A 21,273-nucleotide genomic window follows, 5' to 3' on the forward strand; every position below is an offset into this window, starting at 1 on the left:
CAGCATAATTACCAAGTATTAACAATGAATAAACAAGTAATTTGTTGGTGAATAGTTAATATGACTTCCCCAATGTAATATGTCATCCACTTTATGACTGAAGTTCACGTAACCTGTAGCATGACAAAAACAAAAGGTGTCCCATTCAAAAGTCATAAAACATTAAGCATAAAAAAAATAAATAATAAAAAATAGTAATAAAAAAATAATTGTTCTTTTTGGCACCCAGCATCTTAAGTATGTGGAACCTTTGAATCAGGTATCTTAAAAAAAAAAAAGTGATGCTCGTAATTCTACAAAATTTAAATTATTTTCTGGCCAATGGTTGTGTCATGGTTCTGTTTTTTGTGCTTTTATTTTTGTGTTTTGTATTTGTTCCATTTCCTGTTTTCATTTCAGCACAGCTGGAACCTATCCTGTCATCAAGCCTCACTGATGTCAACACCGTGGTTCCAGACTGTGTTGCCAGATGGTTACTCCGCGTCCACCGGTAAATATCTTCCTCTCGTGCATTTGTTCCCACGTGTTGGATAATTCTTCGATTGTGTGTACGGGTCTTATCTGCCGCCTACTTGGTTTCCTACTCGTTTTGTTTTCTCTTCTTCCTCGTGCGTGTGTGTGTTTATTCCACCACCAAGCACTTTTCGTTATTTGGGCCTCCTGAGTTTATCTGAGTGCGTTTTTGTTGTCCCCATTATTTAGGCTCGACTTTTAGTCACCTATTTTCCATTACAGCTTTTTCCCCGTCCCTTTGTGTTTTCCTGGCTCCACGTTTTGGTGGCGACGTCCTTGGTTTTCTCGTTTCCTGTTTGTGTCACGTTTTCTGTTTTCTCTATGTTTGTATTAAACCTCCTCTGTCCTCTGTACACCAGCAGCGATTTTAGCGTTTGGGTCTGTTCCCTTGAGCCACCAAGACAGTTTGCAGCCCTTAAACGCCTTTCAAGTTACACACAACCAAACTCTCTAGAAGACAATGTCAATCCAATGTTTTTTTTTTCCTTTTGTTTCTTTCTCCGATCAGTTCTCACATCGAATAAACATAAGAATAATACATTGGTGAAAATGTCGATCCTAATAAAGAACTTTGTTCGAGCTCATGGCATAACAGGCACCTCCCTCCCTGTGAAAAAAAAAGCCTTTTTGAAAAAGAAATTACATTTTAATCCAGTGGATGCACAACTTCACAAATGTACGCTTCACAGTCTCGTCAAAACAACACAAAATAAATAAATGTAATATTTATCTCATCATCTTATGCAAGATAAGACTCTGCATTTGACTCCTTCATTGTGGATCAAACACCACTAGCAATCGCCCAGTTGTATCCCCAGTTGCACTGAGACACGATGGCTTAAGAGCAAATATTTGCTAATGATGGTGTGCCCCAACCAGAGTTGTGATTAACTCCAACCAGCGCTTGTGCTGCACATCTCTTTCAAGTGTTCGTCTGAATATTCATAAGCGAGCGTTTGCTCTTGATCTAGAGCGTCTCTTCTGATGATGCACAGTCTTACATTGAGATAAACAGCCGCATCAAAGTAAAACCAATTGCACCTTTGAATCTCGGAGTCAGAGTGATGGGGATTTAGCGGCTTTGATTTTCGTGATGAGATGGAGTTCCTCTGCTTGTCCCTCATACCTCCAAAGCTGTCGGTAAATTCATGCTCCGGCTCCTGCTCGACTCTCATAAAACTGACCGGGTGGAGATATAAATGGTTCCTCGGATGTGTTGTAAAAGAGAGGTGGGAACAGCGGCTCCTTTGTGACCCTCTGACAGCTTTGACATTTTCAAAACTAAAAAAAAATGTACAGTTTTATGTGAATGCATTTATTAATAATAGGTGATAAAAAAAGCTTGGCCAGCTCAGCTCAGACATCCAAGACATTATTTTTTACGCCGCTATGGACACGTACTTCTTTTACAGAGACAATGACAGGGTTACCAAGTAAAACTTTTATTTTTTTCTGGGATAGCGGATATTTTTTTCTGGGATAGTGATGGGTAGTTGAGGCTTCACAACAGTAACAACACAGTATTGAAGGGCTGATGAGGTTTCATGAACTTTCACTAGTACACTATCAAGTGTAATTTACAATAAATAAATCGCTTAAAAAACATATATTTTTATTTCAATCTCCTCTAATACAATCTAATTCCATTTACCATTTACTTGACTTACTTTTCTTTGTATTATATTACATTACTTCTGATACATGACAGAGGTGAAAGGAACATTCCATTTTATAAATGAAAAAATACATTAATAAAATGTTCCTTTATTTCCAACTACTTTTAAAATAATTACACTATAAATAAAACGATACATTTCCACAATAAATGGGGAATAAATCTGCATATAATGTATGACAATATCAGCCATGTGTTTGCACGGCAGACTGACAGCAGGGCTTGACTCTCAACACAGATCGTGTGGCTGGTAAACAGGTGACGATCTGAGGGATAATTCACATGTGAATGAGAAAATGTTCAATAGAGAAGCTATTATTGAGGGCCGCTCACATATGCAAAGAACAAGGCGTCTTGCTGCGAGAGGCGCGTCTCTCCCAGTCAAGTGTTCAGCAGGAAGTGAGTCATCGCCTCTCGCCGTCTATGTTTGTTAAAGATCAGAGGCACACGACCCCAGTGAATGATTCATTAGGGATTATTATCTCGTCCCTCCGTTCCTCAATAGCTGCTGCGCTTAATTTAGCACCACTCGCCGTGCCACTATCAGAATGTGTGTCGCAGAAGAAGATTGCCACAGTCTGGCCGCACGCTCTGATCCTCATCTCTGCCGCTCTTTCTTCTTAATAAGGTCCGAGGCCAGGGAGGAAGGAAGTGCTGCGCCAGGTCAGATCAAGGGGAGGATAAGAGAGAACCAGCGTCGCCTTTCTGCGCGCAAATAAAAGACGCCTTCATGACTGAAGACACGTGGGATCGCAAGCAGCTTAGTACGGAGCCTTGGAAGTGACATGCTTGTGTTTACTTTTTTGGGATGTGACATGCATGACTTTATTTTAATTTTTTTATACTGTGATAACAGTTATCTCGAGATCATTTTTATCTCGAGATACAATCGTAACTGCCTCTCAGGCGAAGCATTTTGTATACATCCACCTGTAACCACTACTGTACATCTCCCATGGCTTCATAACTGTTCTTCAACGTAGTCGACCACTGTCTGCAAGTCAGAATATAGAACACGTCACTGCTGTAAGCGCTCTGATCAAGTGCCTTGTGCTCAAAACAACTACTGTACGTCTTCCATGGCGTCGTAACTGTTCTTCAACGTAGTCGACCACTGTCTGCAAGTCAGAATATAGAACACGTCACTGCTTTAAGCGCTCTGATCAAGTGTCTTGTGCTCAAAACAATACCATATGTGGCTGAGCTATGCAGACTCTCGTGAGTCATACCTACATGAAAAAAGCTGATCAACTGCTCTTGGTCCGTGACGCTTGTCCTCCCACAACTGACTGATTGTATATAGAGATTTATTCACAAAATCCGGTGATCGCGAGATAAACATCATCACAAGATAAATATCTCAAGAGGAAAATTATCTTGAGATACAAATTATTATGAGATAAAAGTTATCTCAAGATACAAATTATCATGAGATAAATATTATCTCGAGATAAAAATGATCTCAAGATACAAACGATCACAAGATAAAAGTTATCTCATGATACAAATTATCATGAGATAAAAATGATCTCGAAATAACTATTATCTATCTATCTATCTATCTATCTATCTATACTAAACATGAAGATGAATAAAACATGAATAAAATGATGTCACGGTTGATGTTGACTTGGATGAGACTGGAGTCAAGCAGTCCCGGGAAGTTTTGTGATACATCATCTCACACTGTGTTCTTACAGTACAACTTACCATCTTCCCACCACAGAAGTCAAACACAAACAGGGGGGAACATATTTATCGTCAAATCTATATTATATAAGTATATGTACATACTGTAGCGCATGCAGCCGCCAATAATTTATCCTGGTGCAGAAAGTTGTTTACATGTTCAATATTAAATGCACCCCTGACTGATGAGATTTGAGGCTGGATGATAACTATGCTCCAATATTAAAAACACATTACATATTGTAAACATCACACCGCATAAATGTCAATACTTGAAAAACAAACGATTCTGAGAGAGACACAAAAGGCCTCCGCATGATGTCATGACACTAATTTCATAATTCTCTGGATAATAAGGTTATTTCGGCATGAATAAAACATTAATGAAATTGGTTGTAGCAGTTTTAGTGTCTGTTTTCATTTATTCCAAAGATCAGCAGAGAGGTGGAGTGGAGGAGCCAAGGGCAGCGGAAGGGACGGAAGAGATACTGAGGCACTTATGATATTAAAATGTGCCGACTATCCACGTCCCCCTTCACTGATCATCCAGCTCTAACTTACGGTGTTACATTACAATGAGTAAACTGTTAAAAAGATGCAAACTGAGACGCTTCATTGCTCCAATGAAACACAAGCTACAGGTCCATGTCAGGGAGAGTGGCATGAGCGTGAACTATGGTGCCGTGGGTAAATGCTTCTACAGTACGAGGTAGAAAGGTTTGCTCCTTTACATTAATCCTGGCCTGAAAATGCCAACACACACTCAGCGGTTAAAGCCATATTCTCTCCTTGGTTAATAAGCAAGGCAGGAGGAAGCGCCGTCGCCTCCTGGAGCTGCAGCGTGTCACGTTTTTGATTATTGTGCCTACCTTTGATCTGCGATGCAGGATTTCTATCATTTGGGGTTCATCTGATCTATTCCTGTACCTAGCCTCCCCGGTGGCCAGGGAATCTGGGTCATCACCAAAATGAATAGCATCACACGATGGTTGGCTAAAATGATGTGGTGGCTGGTGACCAGGAGCCGAGCTTCTGCTTGATACAGCTACAGTTTGTTCGGAAGTGTTGCATGTAAAAATGGCGAATAAATGTCGCAGGAAGAGGAGGAAGTTAAGAACACCATGGGGAGTAAACCCATAGTTTAGATCTTCCTCTTGGGCAACAGGTGGAGCACTCATGGGCAATAAGACGGCAGGGGTGTTTTGAACTTTGATGAAAACTGATCTAGTTTCATTCCTCATCTGGGTTGTGAAAGAAAGTTGTCATTGCACCGAGCCTCTTTACGCCATTCATTTATGAACCTCACTGTTTGTCTTCCTCTTCTCTTTCTCCTCTTTCTCCACCAAACATCATGGTAGGTCACACTGCCACTGTTCTATGGAGCTTCCCTTTTACTCTACTCTTCTTTCTGCGATCACCCCTGATAGTCGTCTCCACCCTCTCACCTTTATTCCCTCTGTTTCGCCTTCAGCTCACCTCGCCACTGTCTCGCAGCATCAACACATACTCTTGGTATCCAGATGCTGCTTGTCCGTCCCCTATGAGAGCAATCGAACACTCATCCTGAGCTACCTGCTGCCCAGAATGTACTGGCCTGAATATATTAAGTTACAGTAAAGTTCGGCGCCATCTGCTGACATTTTGTCGGTATATTTATATGAAGGTTTTTAGTTAAGACTCTCATGAGTCAGCTTATCTAACTTAGAAGTCTTGAATAAAGAAACTGGACATTGAATGAGTTTTTAATACCTTAATATCCCAGATGAAACAGTACAGTGAATTAATGTGTTTTTTGTTTTTGTTTTTGGAAGAGAACGAGAAGCTTGGCAGCACGTGTGGGGATCTTGGATTTCAACAGATGCTGGTGATGAAATGGTTAAATTTCTAATATTGGCTTTGCCTCAGCGCAGTGAACAATATCCTCTAACTAACTAAGCGGATGTCTTGCCAGCTTGGAATAGATCGCGTTCGTGTGGGTGTAAATTGGTTTGGACGAATAGACAAACTGGTTCGGGATCCGTTTGGCCAGTATTTCACCATTTAACATTTAAAGTTGTGGAAAGGATGAGTGTCCCTGTTCTTATTATGGATGTGGAGGATATTTAGCTTTTCTCTCTGAGAACTTTGTGATCATCAGAAAGGAGGACAGAGACACAGAATGAAATATTTGTCCCGATCCATGTGTCCCGTTTAAAAGCCTGTGAAGGTCATCACAGCAAGATAGAGGTCATAAGAGATAACTCAGAAAGACTGTGACACTTAAAGTGATTTTACAGTTTTGAGGAACACTTGACTCGATGAACATGACTGCTACGGCTTGATGCAAATGAAAGCACTAGGGGTCGACGTTCTCACGATAAAAGACTTTTAATGTCTGCTCTCTCTCCCTCGTGTAGAAACAAGGAGGGAAGCTGAGATGCTGCCAACAGTGGTGGAGACTGGAGAGCTGACCTTTTTCTTCACACCCACTCTGACAGCCACACACCGTCCGATTAGCTTCCCCCTCCCGTGCTACAGACCTCACCTCTTCTTCTACCCTATTGAAGGGTGGACAGAATAACTGCTCCTGTGAAGACTCTCATGGCAGTGACATGTTCAGTCTGCTCCCTCCATGGCTGGGCTCATGCTAAGTGACATAAATCAGATACTTGCTGGGTTTCTTCCATTAAACATTCATTGGTTTGGCCACCGGGGGCCCTCCAGGGACCTCCGTGTGATGTCACATCCAAGACAGTTTCCTGGAGAGTGCACGCTTGCTCTTGAAGCACAACTTCTCCACCTCCAGTTGAACTTCATGCTTGCAGCTTTTCAGTATATCGCCTTCAGCATTCCTGCACATCTTTAAATGATTTACTACAGATGTATGTGCAGCTTGTAGAATGCACTTATCCGCCATGCTACCCAATGAAATATGAAAGGGTTTGTGTCGAGCATGTGGGGCGACACTGTCATTTACAGTTACTCCTCGCGATGAGCGGTGAAGTAGCGCTAATGGTCGCATTGCAGCTACGGCTTATCTGACAACTGATGTCAGTCGCGGAGAAAGATGTGCCATCTAGTGGTAGAATGGAGTCTGGATACTACCTGTTAAACATAGAATACATGCTAGAAAACGTAATGAAGGGACAACATAAGTTTGCTGAATGTGCGTTTGTTTTGTTGTATTGGATCACGTACACGGGGTGGTGAAGGATTGTCAGACTTGGAAATGCCAAATCGTATGACGTCCCCGGCGGGCGTTACTGGGAATTTCCCAGAGAAAATGTGCAGTTTTCACTTTCACTCTTGTTGTACAGAATTTTGCACTCTGTCAGAATGTTTACTCATTGAACAGTCTGTAACCTATCGAAGGCTAATGCTAGCCCAGCTAGATTTTTTTGAAAGCTAGCTTCCCTGGTTTCCTACTTGGGACACAAATACTGTATACACACCATCTTTCAGTGAATTCCCTTCAATCCCATCTGGTTTTCTGTTTTGTGAGTGAGGAACTTGAACTGTGGTCTTTTTCCCCGCTTGCACAGAACAAGCCGTCGATTAGCAAAGCTTGAACACTCATAAATAAAATAAATAAAGGAAGGAAGGATGGATGGATGATAGATGGATGATAGATGGACATACAGACGGATGGATGGATGGATGGATGGATGGATAGATAGATGGATGGTTAGCTAGTTAGTTAGATAGATAGATGGATGGATGGATAGATAGATAGATAGAGCGAGATAGATAGACAGACAGACAGACGGGCGGACGGATGGATGGATAGAGCGAGAGAGATAGATAGATGGATGGATGGATGGATAGATAGAGCGAGAGAGATAGATAGATAGATGATAGATAGATTGATGGATAGATAGATAGATAGATAGATAGATAGATAGAGCGAGATAGATAGATAGATGGACAGATGGACGGACGGACGGACAGACAGCAGATTTCCGTCCCCCAGGAGCCTTATTAGAAGTCATTTGCTCCTCATCTCTGAGTAAATCGCTATACATTTTGATAAAATCCTCCCTATGTTCACTCACCTGTTGCCATACATGAGATGAAACTTCCATACAACTGCATGAGGGATTCATGAATCATTGTCCGACTTAGTCATGTAAACAGTGCGCTCTCTCCTCTACTTCTGGTGTGTTCCCGTCCTTCATGCATGATGCATCGCCCTCTGCCATTCACTCCAGCCATGGAAGCCCAAGTATTTTTTCTTAACAGGAAATCCTGCTGAGAAATGTGGCGGCGAGCGCAGCTGCTGCCGCTGTAGCCAGAGTCTGCTCGATCATGTCCGATGGCACCGGAGCTTTCAGAATGCTGTCAAGCAGCTGAGTGGGGCCATTATGCTCACTCTCCTCCACTCCTGGCTGATGGAAGAAAAAGGTTGAGACCATCAGAGCAGCACTGAGAGCGGCAGCGCCGACAAAAGTGGATCTGTGTGCATCAGCTCTGCTCTCTGTGGGAGGTCTTTGACATCTTCAACCAGCTGTGCTACGGGGGAGAATTCCTTCCTTCATTATTGACAGAGACTTCTGCGGCGTGCCTCTATGAATAACTCATCAATATCTTTACGAACAATGGGCCAATGATGGATAGTCCGGGATGAGACCACTGCAGAACAGCAGGGGCGGCGTGAGGATATGGCCTCAGTATCTGACTACGCAGCAGGACACAACCTATGGAAGCGATCAGGGATGGAGCCATCATTGCAGCTTCAGCTTTAGCCAAAGTTATGTTCAACCAGGGTGAGGGTTCTCAACACACATGGCCACTGTGGCAGAGGGATCATGTTCTGCTCGGTTCATCCTCCCTGGAGTTCTTGTCGAGTCTCTCATGGATTGGTCAAATGAAGATATCAGTGAAGTACACCTGCTTGTAAATAGAAGATAATAGAAATAGCCTCCTGAAAAGTTCCAGATATCACTCAACAATCTGTCTCAGTGCACAGTATCTCGAGGTTTGGCAGGTTACGAATGGAGATGTATGACAGTGCGCTCGACGAAGTTGAAATCAGAATCAAGAAGATACTGGAAATGTAGCCGTTTTGAGTCTCTAAGGAGTCATGTCGCTGGACCTACAGTAGAAATGTCCGAGGACAGACAGAATGTGCCCTGGAGTGTCGAGTCGATCCCAGACATGAGCCAAGACCCAGAAGTGGCAAGTCCAAGGCCAAGAAGACCACGACTCTGAGTGGGCGATACAGAGTCAAGATCAAGACCGAGGCAGAACGAGACCAAGTATACGACAAGACTTTGAGTGAGACCCAGTCCAAACTGAGGCTAGATAGATCATTTCCAATACACCCTGAAAGTTTTGTTCAAATAGGTCTGTCAGTTTTCTGTTATTCTGTTATGAATGGACGGACAGAGACTCCAAATACAGGATGTCCGCAATTGAATGATGTTGCATCTGAAGTCCGGGCGGTATTTTCCCCCCCTGACGTAACTAAGGATCATTAATGGGCGCCAACGTGGCATCCAGGTGGTGGTCTGTCCAAAACAAAGGACTTAACGAGAGCAGAATTTGTCACATCAGAGACCAATACGAGACAGAGTCCAATTGCAGTTGATTCCGAGTCAGTATCAAGACCTTCAAAGTGTGGTCTTGAGACCAAGACTGGTCTCAAGTACGACAACAGTAGTATCCAAGTGCCACAAACGGTTCGGGGTGGAGCAGAACTGAGACCAATGGTTTCCAAGTCACGGCCGAGTGTCAGAAATCACAACTTCTTCTGAAGCAAACAAAGAAGCTGGTTCATTTAAATTTTAGATCAAAGCAAATCCAGGTAGGTTTCTTCAGTCTGAGAACACAAGTTGACCTCAGTCACTCGAGTGGGAGCCTCTGCTCAGCTCAAGTGGTTTAAATCAACCTTCCCTTTCCCTGAGAAGCTACAATATGCACTTGATTGAATAATGATCTGACGTCCAAACGCTGCACCTCTCCAAACATCCGCCGCTACACTGACACCGTCATAAATATGTATTGGCACAGCGATGGGAAGTAGTCAGAGTTGACCTGCCACCCCGCCCAAGATGCCCCGCTTAGGCTGCATCTTTTAATCATGGGGAAATGTATCATCATTTCGCAACGCTGCCAATATTATTGACCGACATTTGCCTTACTTACTTGGATGCATTTTTTAGCATTTGAAATTTTGTTGATCAGCTTGATCAGAGAGGAGGTTGCTGTTCTGGAAATCACACACAGTAGGAGCGAAAGCCCTATAATTCTGTCGCCACAGACAGCTATGGATCTTCACAGGACATGTGGCTCTAGATCTGTGAGTTTTTTGTTTTACACCTTTGGGCCGCGAGACGCTCACTTTTAATACATTAGACACATATGGTGGCAGTAGCTTGTCATTGAATTGCTGCAAATCTGTGCATCAAGTGTATTTTTTCTTCATGTTTTCTTGAGTAAATACGATGACCATGACTTGGACCTGGTTCTGCTGCTGGTTGGACTTTTCAATGACGAATATCTTGCGCTGATCACATGTCATTTCACAAGGTTTTGGTTTGTTAAATGCAGGTAGATTAAATATGGTTATTGATCACAAATGAAACCAGAGTAATGAATCAGTCCTATTGAATGGGCCCTGGGCCCATTAGTTCAGGGAAAGGTGGGCCCCGAGACCAAAACATTAAGAACCCCTGCTCTAGATCAGGAGTTCTTCACCTTTTTGCACTTGATGCAAACTGCTGAGAATATTGGAAAAACTGAACAAAATTCAGAATAAAATAAATATAATAAAACCATGTCTAAATATTATACTATAAAAATAATATATTTTATTTCTAAAATATATGGGGAGTGCCATCACTTTCTTTATCATTTTTTATTTACAAGAACTTAGTTAACTATCACAGATTTGCAGCTGTCAAGTCAATTCAGTGACTCACTACTGCCACCATACGTGGCTAATGTATTAAAACCGAGCGTCTCAAGGCCCAACCAGGAATCAAGAATCACCGCTTTAGATGACGAAACACAACGTAGACCACCACCACTGTTACTTGGAGGATGCTAGTATAAGTGAAAGTAGGACATTCTCATTGATAGTATTTTATTTATTATTTATTATACTTATGTTATTTTATAGTGATGTGTAGATGAGGTATCATGAAACAGTGTCCTAATTTTCAGAGGCCACCAGATGGCGCTCCTGGTTTAGAAATGATGTGAGGTTTCATTGGATTTAGTCCAAACATTTTACAGCAGACAGTGCCATCTGGTGGCCTGTGAAAATCAGGACACTGTTTCATGAAACCTCATCTACCCGTCACTAATTTTATTCAAAGAAACGAAACATATCTTTTTAAATAGTTATTTCAAACAGTTACAGTTTATTGTTTTCATTTTTTTGTATCAGGAACTGCCTTGGTGGCAGTGACCCCCAACAGGACCGCAATAAATATTCTCCAACTTCTTCAGAAGAGCCCCACAAATTGTGAAGGTCAAACAAGTCGCCTCCATTCCACCACGTCACGGTCCAGCGGTTGAAGGCAACACATAAAACCGATCATTATGGAGCAACCCTTTAGCGGAGGATTATTATCTTAAGCCTGATGAACTTATTTAGGATGACTTGGTCATAAATCGGCACCGCCGCGGAGGGAAATTGGAATTTTGACCAGATGGTGGCAGTGATTAATGAGAACATGTCATTGTCAGACCTTTATTCAAACCGTTTGAGTGTGTGTGTGTGTGTGCGCGCGAGACCTCTCTCTCAGCCGCTGGCCAGCAGCGCCGGCGTAATTATTTTTGAAATAGCTGCTGTCATATGAAGAATGGTCAAATCAAAGGGCTTTCTAATCGGCGACGGTGTCAGGGGCTCTTGAGTCGGTAATTCAGATTTCATAACCTGCGACCACTCGACCGCTCGAGCCGCCCATCCATCGCTATAAAAACTGTTGAGCTGTCAGCTCATCCAGAAGCGCCGGCGTCGCAATGGAAGGAGACAGTGCTTCAGGGAAAGAATGGAAAATGATCCTTAAGATCGGATTACATTTATTAAACACGTATTATCAGGTGAAAAAAAAAAAAAAAAGAAATCCCATCTCTACTCATGACAGAATCACAATATTTACAGGACAGTGTGTTGCTGATGACACCATCGGCATATTATTGCTTTGTGCATCTGCAGTACATTTCATCATTTATCTTTAAACGGTAACAAACAAGGAAGAATCCGCCAGGTTTCCACGCTTCTTTTCCCAATTCCCATGCTTCATGCCTCAAATCTGAGTCACAGACGCCAATCGAGGAGTGCGAAATAACAGCGACCCCGTGTGGACAGTAGCGGTTTTGCATGGCGCTTCCCTGCCGCGAACACACGCTGGGACCACATGCTGCTTTTCAAAAAGATGGAGCGACAACTGAAAAATGACACATTGACAGCGGCTTCTTCTTCTTTAGAATTGAGAATAACAAAAAAAAAAAAAAAAAGGGATGACAGGCGTGTTTGTCACTCACGGAGGGCTGAGCAGAATCAGACAGGTTCCTTTAGAACATAATCACAAGTTACATCAGAGCATTGTGCCACAACATCCTTCAAGACAAAAACTGCAGGAGACGTGTTGGAAAATAGAGAATGGATGCGAGTTCTGCATGAAGCGGACATTCACCTTATTTTGACTGAACTTTAACACGCACGAAGACAGTGGTAGGAGCCTAAAACACACATATCTACAGCCTGGATCCAACACGGAAACACCGTCAACCTTGACATGTTCCCACGTTGACCAGAAGAGAAGCAGTTGTGGGGGTTTATTTATAGCACGGGGGCGGAGCCGTCCTGACAACAGCGCCATTGTGACACCTGGATCACCGATATCCTGAGCATAAAACCGCTCAGATGGAACACAATTTAGCACTTAATGGTCGCGACGTACTCGTGTATTTTACGCTCTGCGCTGTGTTCACCTGCTCCGACAGAAACTTATTGAAGCAGCCACTGGTCAGACCAGCACTTATGTTGCCATGGCAACACCACAAGTGCAGCAATTATTTTCTTTAAAAGTGTTTAGCACCAATTCAATTCAGGGCCAATATGGGTGGCAGATTTCCTATTTTTGGACGGCGACTGATTGAAGGCGGGAGGAACAGCCACAGAAGAATTCAGCACTTTCATTGCTCTTTACAAATACGTTTTTAAATGATGCATCATTCTACATCATGCTATACTAACTAGGTAAAGCAGTGACCGACACGTTGGTGTGAATAAGGTTCAAATACAACATTGAAAACATTCAGGCAATCGAATGGCACAAAGACATAAAAATGGTGGCTGTTTTGATTCAAATGAGTGAGGCAGACGTCCGTGTTGTAATAGATTCATGTTATTTTGGTTTGTGTGTGTTTTAGCTTTAAAAAAAAATTCAACAGCAATTTTGAAATACATCTTACGCGAGTGGATACACATTAGTTTAAATGCTAATTTAAGCATATATGTGTATCGATATTTATGCATTAAATAGATGTGTTTTCACTGTTTTATTATTTAATCCAGGGATGTTTTCAGTTTTGGCTCCACTGTTACATAAAAAAATGCATTTAAATTACCCATTCAACAACCAGATGAAGGCAAAATGAACAAATGAGTAAAAAGTCTTTATGATGCCTATAAAGGTGCATTTACAAAGGTGAGTTCGCAAGCACAATCTTGAATTTTGAAGGTCATTCACCAAGACTGTGAGGGGAAAAATAAGAACCAACGGGAAGTGAAGAGCTTGTGCCTATTTAAATTAAAATTTGGTGTTTCATGGTTTGCAGCATGGCGAGTTTGGCAAAAGCAAATTGTCTCCACTGCTGGAAAGAACTGACAAGTTTAGTCCTCAAATGAGGTGATATTGCATGACACATCCCGCAGCATCCGCGACACCTTCATAAAAACAAAACAAAACAAAAAAAATCTCTTTCGTTTACGTCAACGTCCAAGTGAAGCATTGTAGATTTTAAAAATCTGTACCGTGAGCTGCAGGCATGAGTGTGTAATTCACAATCGGACGCGGCAAAAAAGACCATTTCAGTTTTGTTTCAGTACATGAGAAACTGAAGTAAACCAGCTGCATCCTCAGATTTCAAGTAAACAAAACAGACCAGTCACATCTGAAAAAAAAAAATCTGAGTGAAATATTCCTCCATTTATTAAGTGCCCATTTGGAATGAGGTTCATCACCCTTTTATCCACTTCAGACGCAGTAATGTAAACACTCAAGACGTGGCACGTCGAAGTGACTGCTCACAGGAGCGACTCAGTGGGAGTGTATTTGGAAGTTGATACGAACTCCCCAGGCTCTTCGTAAGCTGGAGGAACAGCTGATCCAAGTGATTCAGGCTTTTCTACCACAATCTCGTAAATAAAATTGTCGCCTACAGCCTCAAACTTTCTGTCCTCGCAAGCATCTCTGCACCTGCAGCAGCGCTGTGGGAAGAGTCCATCTAAAAATACGAGCGGAAGGTCAGACGCACGGAGGACAGAACGAAACATGGTCACAACGTTTCAAGAAGCGAACAGTCATGTGATTTCTCATCTCCGCAGAGAGCAGCAGGGCGAGCGGGATCCATCTATCTGGCATTCGATCTAAATACGCTCCTCTGAGCTTTCTTGTCCCACAATGCGACCTACATTTTAAATATATATGATCCTGCCTTTAGATCTGCGTGTATCTTTATATAAACACACATGTGACCTACAGTTCTGTGAGCACACGCGATGTTTACAAGTCCTTCATCGGCAGTGGTGATGAAAGAAAATCCCAAATCAAAGTGTGCGTCGGTTGTTGGCATTAGCATCAGTCCCCTTTGACAGTGAAAGAAAATGGAACACAGCAGATCGTCCCTCCATTTCTTGCCCATAACTGGAGGAAGTCAGGTCAGATATCAAAGGCCTGCCAGGCGCATGCTCCGGCCAAACCCGCTCAGGATAAAGGAACGAAAATACATGTGTCTGTTGTGGTTGTTCACCCCTGATGTGTTGCAGAGGTGGAACGCACCTGAGGAGTCTTTCAAGTCGAGGCCAGCGAGGGACGGGTTCAGTCCAACGGGACGTCGGCTACGCTGGGTAGCATTGTCACCGTGGCCTGCTTGGCCTCCTTCATCTTGTCCAGGCCGAAGAGAAGGTCCAGCTGGGTGACTGGGCGCAGCCTGTCCTCATCCACGGCTCTGAAGACAGAAAAAACAGTAACATTATACATAATATTTTACTTGGAAAATGTGGAAACACGGCGCATTCACAAGAAGAAGCCAAAATAAAGATGCCGTTTGAGAGGACAGCAGTTTCCTGTTACACACCAACAGCAGGATTAGTGAGCTTAGCTTTTCATCAGCTATTTCCAGCAGCTTTGAAAAACCCACACTGGTCTAACTCAGACAGTGGAGGGCAGGTTCTAATGATCTGGCGACACCAGAGGACCAACAACGTGTGGGTGGTTCACAGTGACTCATACTTCTCCTCCTCTTCCTCCTCCTCCTCCTCACAGTCCTGGAACTGCTGAGCGATCTGCCTCATCTGCTCCTTGCGGACGTAGTCCCGAACTCTATACATGGCGGCGTCGCGGCAGAGCTCCCGCAGGTCACTGCCTGAGTAACCGTCTGTCTTCTCAGCAATCTCCTTCAGATTGATGGCGTTGCTCAACTGGACGACGGGAAATATGTGGAAATAATAAGGACATCCATCACCAGCGAAGACGGATGAGAACGTTACTGTAAAGAATCAGATCTTACGTTTTCCCCGGCTAAAATTAGCCTCAGGATTTCATGCCTTTGTCTTGCGTTCTGTAACGACAGCAGCGGTATTTAAAGAACAGTCTTTTTCTGGATTAAAAAGAATCACCTGAACAATGCATCCACTTCCTGTCGATAGGGTTTGCTTCTTTATCCCAAGAAGATGCGATGATTATCTCAATCACACCACAGACACACAACAACAACTATTAAATCTTTCTTAAATCCTATAACTATCCACATATTTTTAATGCATTTTCTTTTCCCAGACAGATTAGAGATGAGCTCTACTTTAATGACCACAGATTCTGTAAATTAATTTCAATGTAGTATGTCAGACAGGGGAGGAAGAAAATGTCGATACATTCAAATATAGCAATTCCAGAACACTGCATCGAAATTTGTGTTGAAATATCACAATACCTGATTGTGTGATATTGTCTTGACATTTTAAATTCTCGATAGTGATATTTAATACATAGCTACGTGGATATGCGTGTTTAATAATAATGTTTTCTTTTTGCACACTCCTCCTTTCATTCCTCCGTTGAAGTGTGAAATTTCACTGAAAGTCTTAACCAGACTGACGTCAACAACAAATTAGTTTTCATGCCCATAATTTAATGCATTATGGGCACAGATTTCCTCCCTAAAATGACGGCTCTTATTACATTATATGGCAGAACTTACAGTATCGCATCACCACTCTTGTATCAGGATACATATCGTAAGATACCTGACAATACTGTACATAGCCCTAATGTTAGATAGAGTAAGTTGTGTTAGAACGTACAGTGCATATCTTGATAGTGAGCAGACTTTTGTTTGAAAATCTCTCGGTTCAGAAGCCACACAACACGCAGAAGACATTTATATCTCCTTAAATCGAAATCCTCTCTAGACTCACTTGAATCGGGAGACCATGGTTCTTCAGATGAAATATGTACATAAAACATATACATTATATATATATATATATATATATATATATATACACACACACACACATATATATATATACACACCAGCGTTTCCATGACTCTTTAACAGAGGACTTACCGGTAGGCCAACATAAAATGTGGTTGGCATCCGGCGCAGAATAGCCGGATCGACATCCTGCGGTCGGTTGGTTGCTCCCATGATCATCACCTGCAGCCGATGAATGTGAGTGACACAGGTCCTGTTGAGCCAGTAAGATGTTGCTGTGTTACCTGGGTGCTGGCTGAGGTCTCCAGTCCATCCCACAGGCTCATGAACTGAGCCTTCATCATAGCTGTGGCCTCGTGGTCATGGCTGGAGCGATTTCTCAAGAATGAATCTGAGAGAAGGAGATGGATTGGTTGCTAATGTAACAAAGGTGGCAGATATGTGCCTTCAGGCGCACACAGTTTAAGGGAATCAGTGAGCAAAAGTAAATGATTAATGGAAGGTTCTGGATGGTACATTTTTTTTAAAGCACAGAGAACACAACCTCCTGCACCAAGAGGAATCACACAACCCAACTAACCAAACTGAATCAAAGTTAAAAGTGTCAAGGATTATAAATACAGGCGATAAAAAGTGTGTCACTGGCTGCCGTGCTGTGTTTTGTTTCCCGCATATCCATTGTTGGAGACGTTTTGGAAATGCCACCTCTGAGGTTTTTGCAACCTCTTGCATCGGTGCTGATCATCTCGCTATGTTTGGTGAACCAACGGAGAAGAAATTAAATCACAGCTGATGTTGGCCGGTGTCATGTCATACTTGTGAGTACCAAGTCTTCACCAGCCACCTTCTACTAGGGACATTTTGACCAGTCCTCCAAAGGTTTAGAGTGTATGCCATTTACAGTATTTCATTACAATATGGTTTAAATTTGCCTCAGAGTCCATATATATGTATAGTCTGACGGCAGTTCACGGTAATAAAAACACGATCACATAACGAACACATAAGAAACACTGACCAATCTCATCAATGAAGATGATACACGGCTGGATCTTGACAGCCAATGAGAAGACAGCAGCAGTCAGCTTCTGCGACTCTCCGTACCACATGTCAGTGAGCGTGGAGGCCTGAAGGTTGATAAACTTGCAGCCAGATGCTTTCGCTGTTGCTTTGGCGATCATGGTCTTCCCACATCCAGGAGGACCGAACAACAACACACCTGCAGGCACAAACACATGAACAGGGAGTGAAACTCTGTTCATTGCTTCAGTGTCGCTCAGATACCAACACTCTGGAAGCTTCATTTGTCCATAACTAAATCATATTGTTTGCTGCCATCAAGTCCGAAGCCTCCAGACCAAATGTTTTGCTCAATACTTACACAAACATAGTAAAATCACCACAGTTCAAGTCAATTTTGAACAGCTTGTCTACATTGAGAAGGTTTCCAGAACTAAACGTCCAAACATCAGCACAGGATTGTTTTTATTTCTGCTTAACAATCTCTACCTTTGGGAGGTTGAAAAAGCTTGGAATCAGGCAACAGATGCCTTTTTTGGAAGGGCAGTATGACAGTGTCCTGGAGCTCATTAATGATGTCATCCAGACCAGCAATATCTCGCCATGACACCTGCAGAAGGGAAGTAGTGAGTAGTGTAAACATAGCAAAAAACGAAACCTAAATGCTAAACTGGATGCAGCTACCTTCATTGTTTGTGGGTCAACTAGAAGAGCGGCAATGTTCATTTCATAGTCTGTGAGTTTGACGCCCTCCACACCAATCCTCTTCATCAGCTGCTCGGCCTGAGGACACAAACCCATCATTGAATCACCTTCAAAGACTGATATCGTCACCAGGTTGTCACTCACCCGTTTCTTGGCTTGGTTCTTCTGCTTCGAGGTCGGGTCCATCGCATCAACAACCCATTTAATGCTAAAGTAGGTGGCTGCTCCAAAGATGGTCAACCTCACCAGCATTCCCAGGACCTCGTTCCTGGACAACGGTCGTAAAAGGGCATCTCTGGGAAGATCTTTCAGAACCATCTTGCCGGTCAGGTGTTTTCATCAGTCCATCGGCTGCATGAAAATAGAAGAAGCAAAGTAATACAATCAGGTTAGTGAAGTTATTGATAATACACCATCATTAAAGTCAACAGTGAGCAACACCGCAACTTGTGCTTCATATTTTTACATCCATATGATCTGTACCAACTCAGTCTTTCAGAAGACAGTAAGAACTATTAATTGTTAAGTAAATGACACTTTAGTAATTGCCAAAAAAAACACTTAATCCTATTTACCCAACACAGTCCAGTATCATCACACATATGGGCAAAAACAGTGAGTACAGTCACAGCAATGTCACAGTTATAATGGCCATTATTTCTTTCTTATGCTTGCTCCTCCCCACTGTAGACACTAAGCACATGGAGACAGATCTACAACTATATTATGCCTGGGGAAAAATAAATAACATAACAGATGCTAAGTGACGACATGCTAGGGTTTTAACCACAACACCTGATGGGAAATGGTTCGAAACGACGTAAAGTAAGATCTATTTTGTTTTAGTATACTGATAATAAGATTTACCGCTTTAACTTGCGTTTCCAAAAACATTCCAAATCTCATTTTTTTACACGACTATCGTTCCCACATCAATTTAACTACGATAACATCGACATTTCTGACCGGACTCAGAGGTCACCGAGCCGGGGTTGATCCTGATGTGCTTCATCATTGGAGCATCTGCTGAAGGCTAAAGCTGCTGAAGCTAGCTGGCTGATATCAATCTCAGACACAACACTGGCCTATTCACCAGCGTTTAAGAGTCTTTCATACAGCACGAACCTAACATTTAACAGACTGCAAATCGATATCTTACAGTTACTCACCGCAAACGTGGAACCAATACTGAAAGCAGCAAAACGCCAGCACTGACGGTGCATCACGTTTAGTCGGCCGGCTAGAAACAGGTATCGACAGTTCCGGGTGTAGTGACATATTCCACACGCCAGAGAGCAGAGTAACACAGAAAATAAAAGTAGCACCAAGGACAGCGACACTGAATTACATAGTCAATAGTATGAAGATGTCACCTTGTATAAAAGAATAGAATAACCAACCTATAATCGATGAATACATCTGGAAGTTATGCATATGTATGGAATATAAAAAAGAGAAAAGATTTTAAATAGAGTTGTGAGGTTAACTTTCAGAATCAGTGCTTCGAAATAAAGTGCTGTTAATAAAATAAAATAAAATAAAATAAAATAAAATAAAATAAAATAAAATAAAATAAAATAAAACAACAAAGGTTGTTCACGAATTCAACAGTCGAAGCTGTTCCTGTGACGGGAGGTTCTGGTCTGGATGGACCGTAGCCTCCTGCCAGAGGGTAGAGGAACAAACAGTCCATGACCACGGTGAGAAGGGTCAGCTCCGACCTGCACGTCTCTTTCTCTCGTCAACTTTGCACAAACAACCCCACCAGGAGATCCAAGACTACAAGCGGATGATATGTGTAGCTATGTAGTTTGAAGCCAAATCAAGACTTGAAAGCAGTTTTTTTTGTCGATTTTTAAATGTTAAAACTGGGTTGACTGTATTTTTTGTTTCCAGAAGGCGGTTGGGTTCATGACCTGGAGCGTGACAGACGATTACTAGAAGGAATGCAGTGATTTGAAGATTGGTGTGATCCTGTCAGACAGGATTCAAACGTATCTATGTTTCATGTTATATTTCAGTCACTATAAGAATCTGACAATAGGAGTCAACTTGCACCACAGTCTGGTTGTGGGAGGAGTCATAGGCCGACAGACAGTAGTGACTGGACCTGAACCTTTATCTAAAAGGAGATCAGTGTCTAATTGTTTGACCTACAGACAATACATATATATTGTTTTCTATTGAATCACAATACAGTTGATTTATCAAAAACATCCCCAGCTTTTATATTAGTTTCCACTCGACCAGGTGAACTAGCCTCTTGAGTGTATTCAAGTCCAACTGGAGGTCACCTGCATCAGCTCCTCTCTGACGCTTATCACATTTCTTAAAGCCTTATCTGTATTTACTTTCTGCTCTCTCCCAGTGCAGCCCGATAACGGATAATTTATTCCTCTTCAAAGTAGCTTCACAGATAAGGCCGTAACAAATGGGTTACCCCATCGGCAATTCATCACACACGGCCCAGAGGGATGTTTAATTGTCAGAGATCCTCCGTCGAGAGTAAATATTTTTGTCCACGTTTTCTAGTTCACCACCTTTTCAAGGCAATTGAAAAAAAAAAATCTTCATGTCAATGGATGCACAAATCAACAACAAAATTCTCACTGTGCGGCGAAAGCAGTGCCCCAGTTTACAGCTCCTCTCCGAGAGAATAATTAACTGGATTAAAAAACAATGGGCTAAAAAATAGGGCGATTTTCTTTTACTAATTCTTACTTACTTTCCGCACTTGCTGCGGGTAAACAAATCCCAATCTGCCGTTGCTTTGTATTTCAATTAGCTGCCCAATTTATGAGAGAAATGGCGTGAATTCCCAGCTGTGTGTGGCCAGCGAGACACTGTGCTGCAGCGCACACCTTTGGTCTTGAAAATGCTTATTGAAAATGCGCTAATCCTCCTGTACGGCGTCGGTGCAGCAGCGAAAGATAACAACCTGACAGGGTTTCTTCTCTTTTTGACGGGCATGGCATGAAAACAGAGGCTGGTTGTATCTACAAAGCGCAGCTGCTCCACAT

General features: G+C 42.4%; 1 protein-coding gene across 3 annotated transcripts; it reads right to left on the bottom strand.

The window, feature by feature from the left end:
* Positions 1–3,808: 3,808 nt before the first annotated feature.
* Positions 3,809–19,493, bottom strand: atad1a (ATPase family AAA domain containing 1a). Of its 3 annotated transcripts, none has more exons than XM_053871654.1 (11): positions 19,423–19,493; positions 18,398–18,604; positions 18,233–18,331; positions 18,038–18,158; positions 17,547–17,747; positions 16,813–16,919; positions 16,661–16,750; positions 15,602–15,652; positions 15,325–15,512; positions 14,872–15,040; positions 3,809–8,241 (listed from the first exon to the last, which is right to left on the bottom strand). In XM_053871654.1, exons 2-10 carry the CDS (start codon positions 18,569–18,571, stop codon positions 14,911–14,913), a joined length of 1,161 nt encoding a protein of 386 aa, XP_053727629.1. In that variant the 5' UTR covers positions 18,572–18,604; positions 19,423–19,493; the 3' UTR covers positions 3,809–8,241; positions 14,872–14,910. The 3 variants fall into 3 exon arrangements, with proteins under 3 accessions (XP_053727629.1, XP_053727627.1, XP_053727626.1); XM_053871652.1 differs by lacking the exon at positions 3,809–8,241 and adding an exon at positions 11,170–14,317; XM_053871651.1 differs by lacking the exon at positions 3,809–8,241 and having other exon boundaries at positions 11,171–15,040.
* Positions 19,494–21,273: the final 1,780 nt, after the last annotated feature.

Source organism: Synchiropus splendidus, chromosome 7 (assembly GCF_027744825.2).
Source record: "Synchiropus splendidus isolate RoL2022-P1 chromosome 7, RoL_Sspl_1.0, whole genome shotgun sequence".
Classification (NCBI taxonomy): domain Eukaryota; kingdom Metazoa; phylum Chordata; class Actinopteri; order Syngnathiformes; family Callionymidae; genus Synchiropus; species Synchiropus splendidus.

What these genes read in the sequence shown, in the direction of transcription:
- atad1a (XM_053871654.1), bottom strand. Translation starts at nt 18,571, where the DNA reads ATGGTTCTGAAAGATCTTCCCAGAGATGCCCTTTTACGACCGTTGTCC. An exon ending in AGAACCAAGCCAAGAAACGG is followed by an intron (nt 18,332 to 18,397) that starts GTGAGTGACAAC and finishes TTGTGTCCTCAG; the next exon opens with GCCGAGCAGCTGATGAAGAG. An exon ending in TTGACCCACAAACAATGAAG is followed by an intron (nt 18,159 to 18,232) that starts GTAGCTGCATCC and finishes TCCCTTCTGCAG; the next exon opens with GTGTCATGGCGAGATATTGC.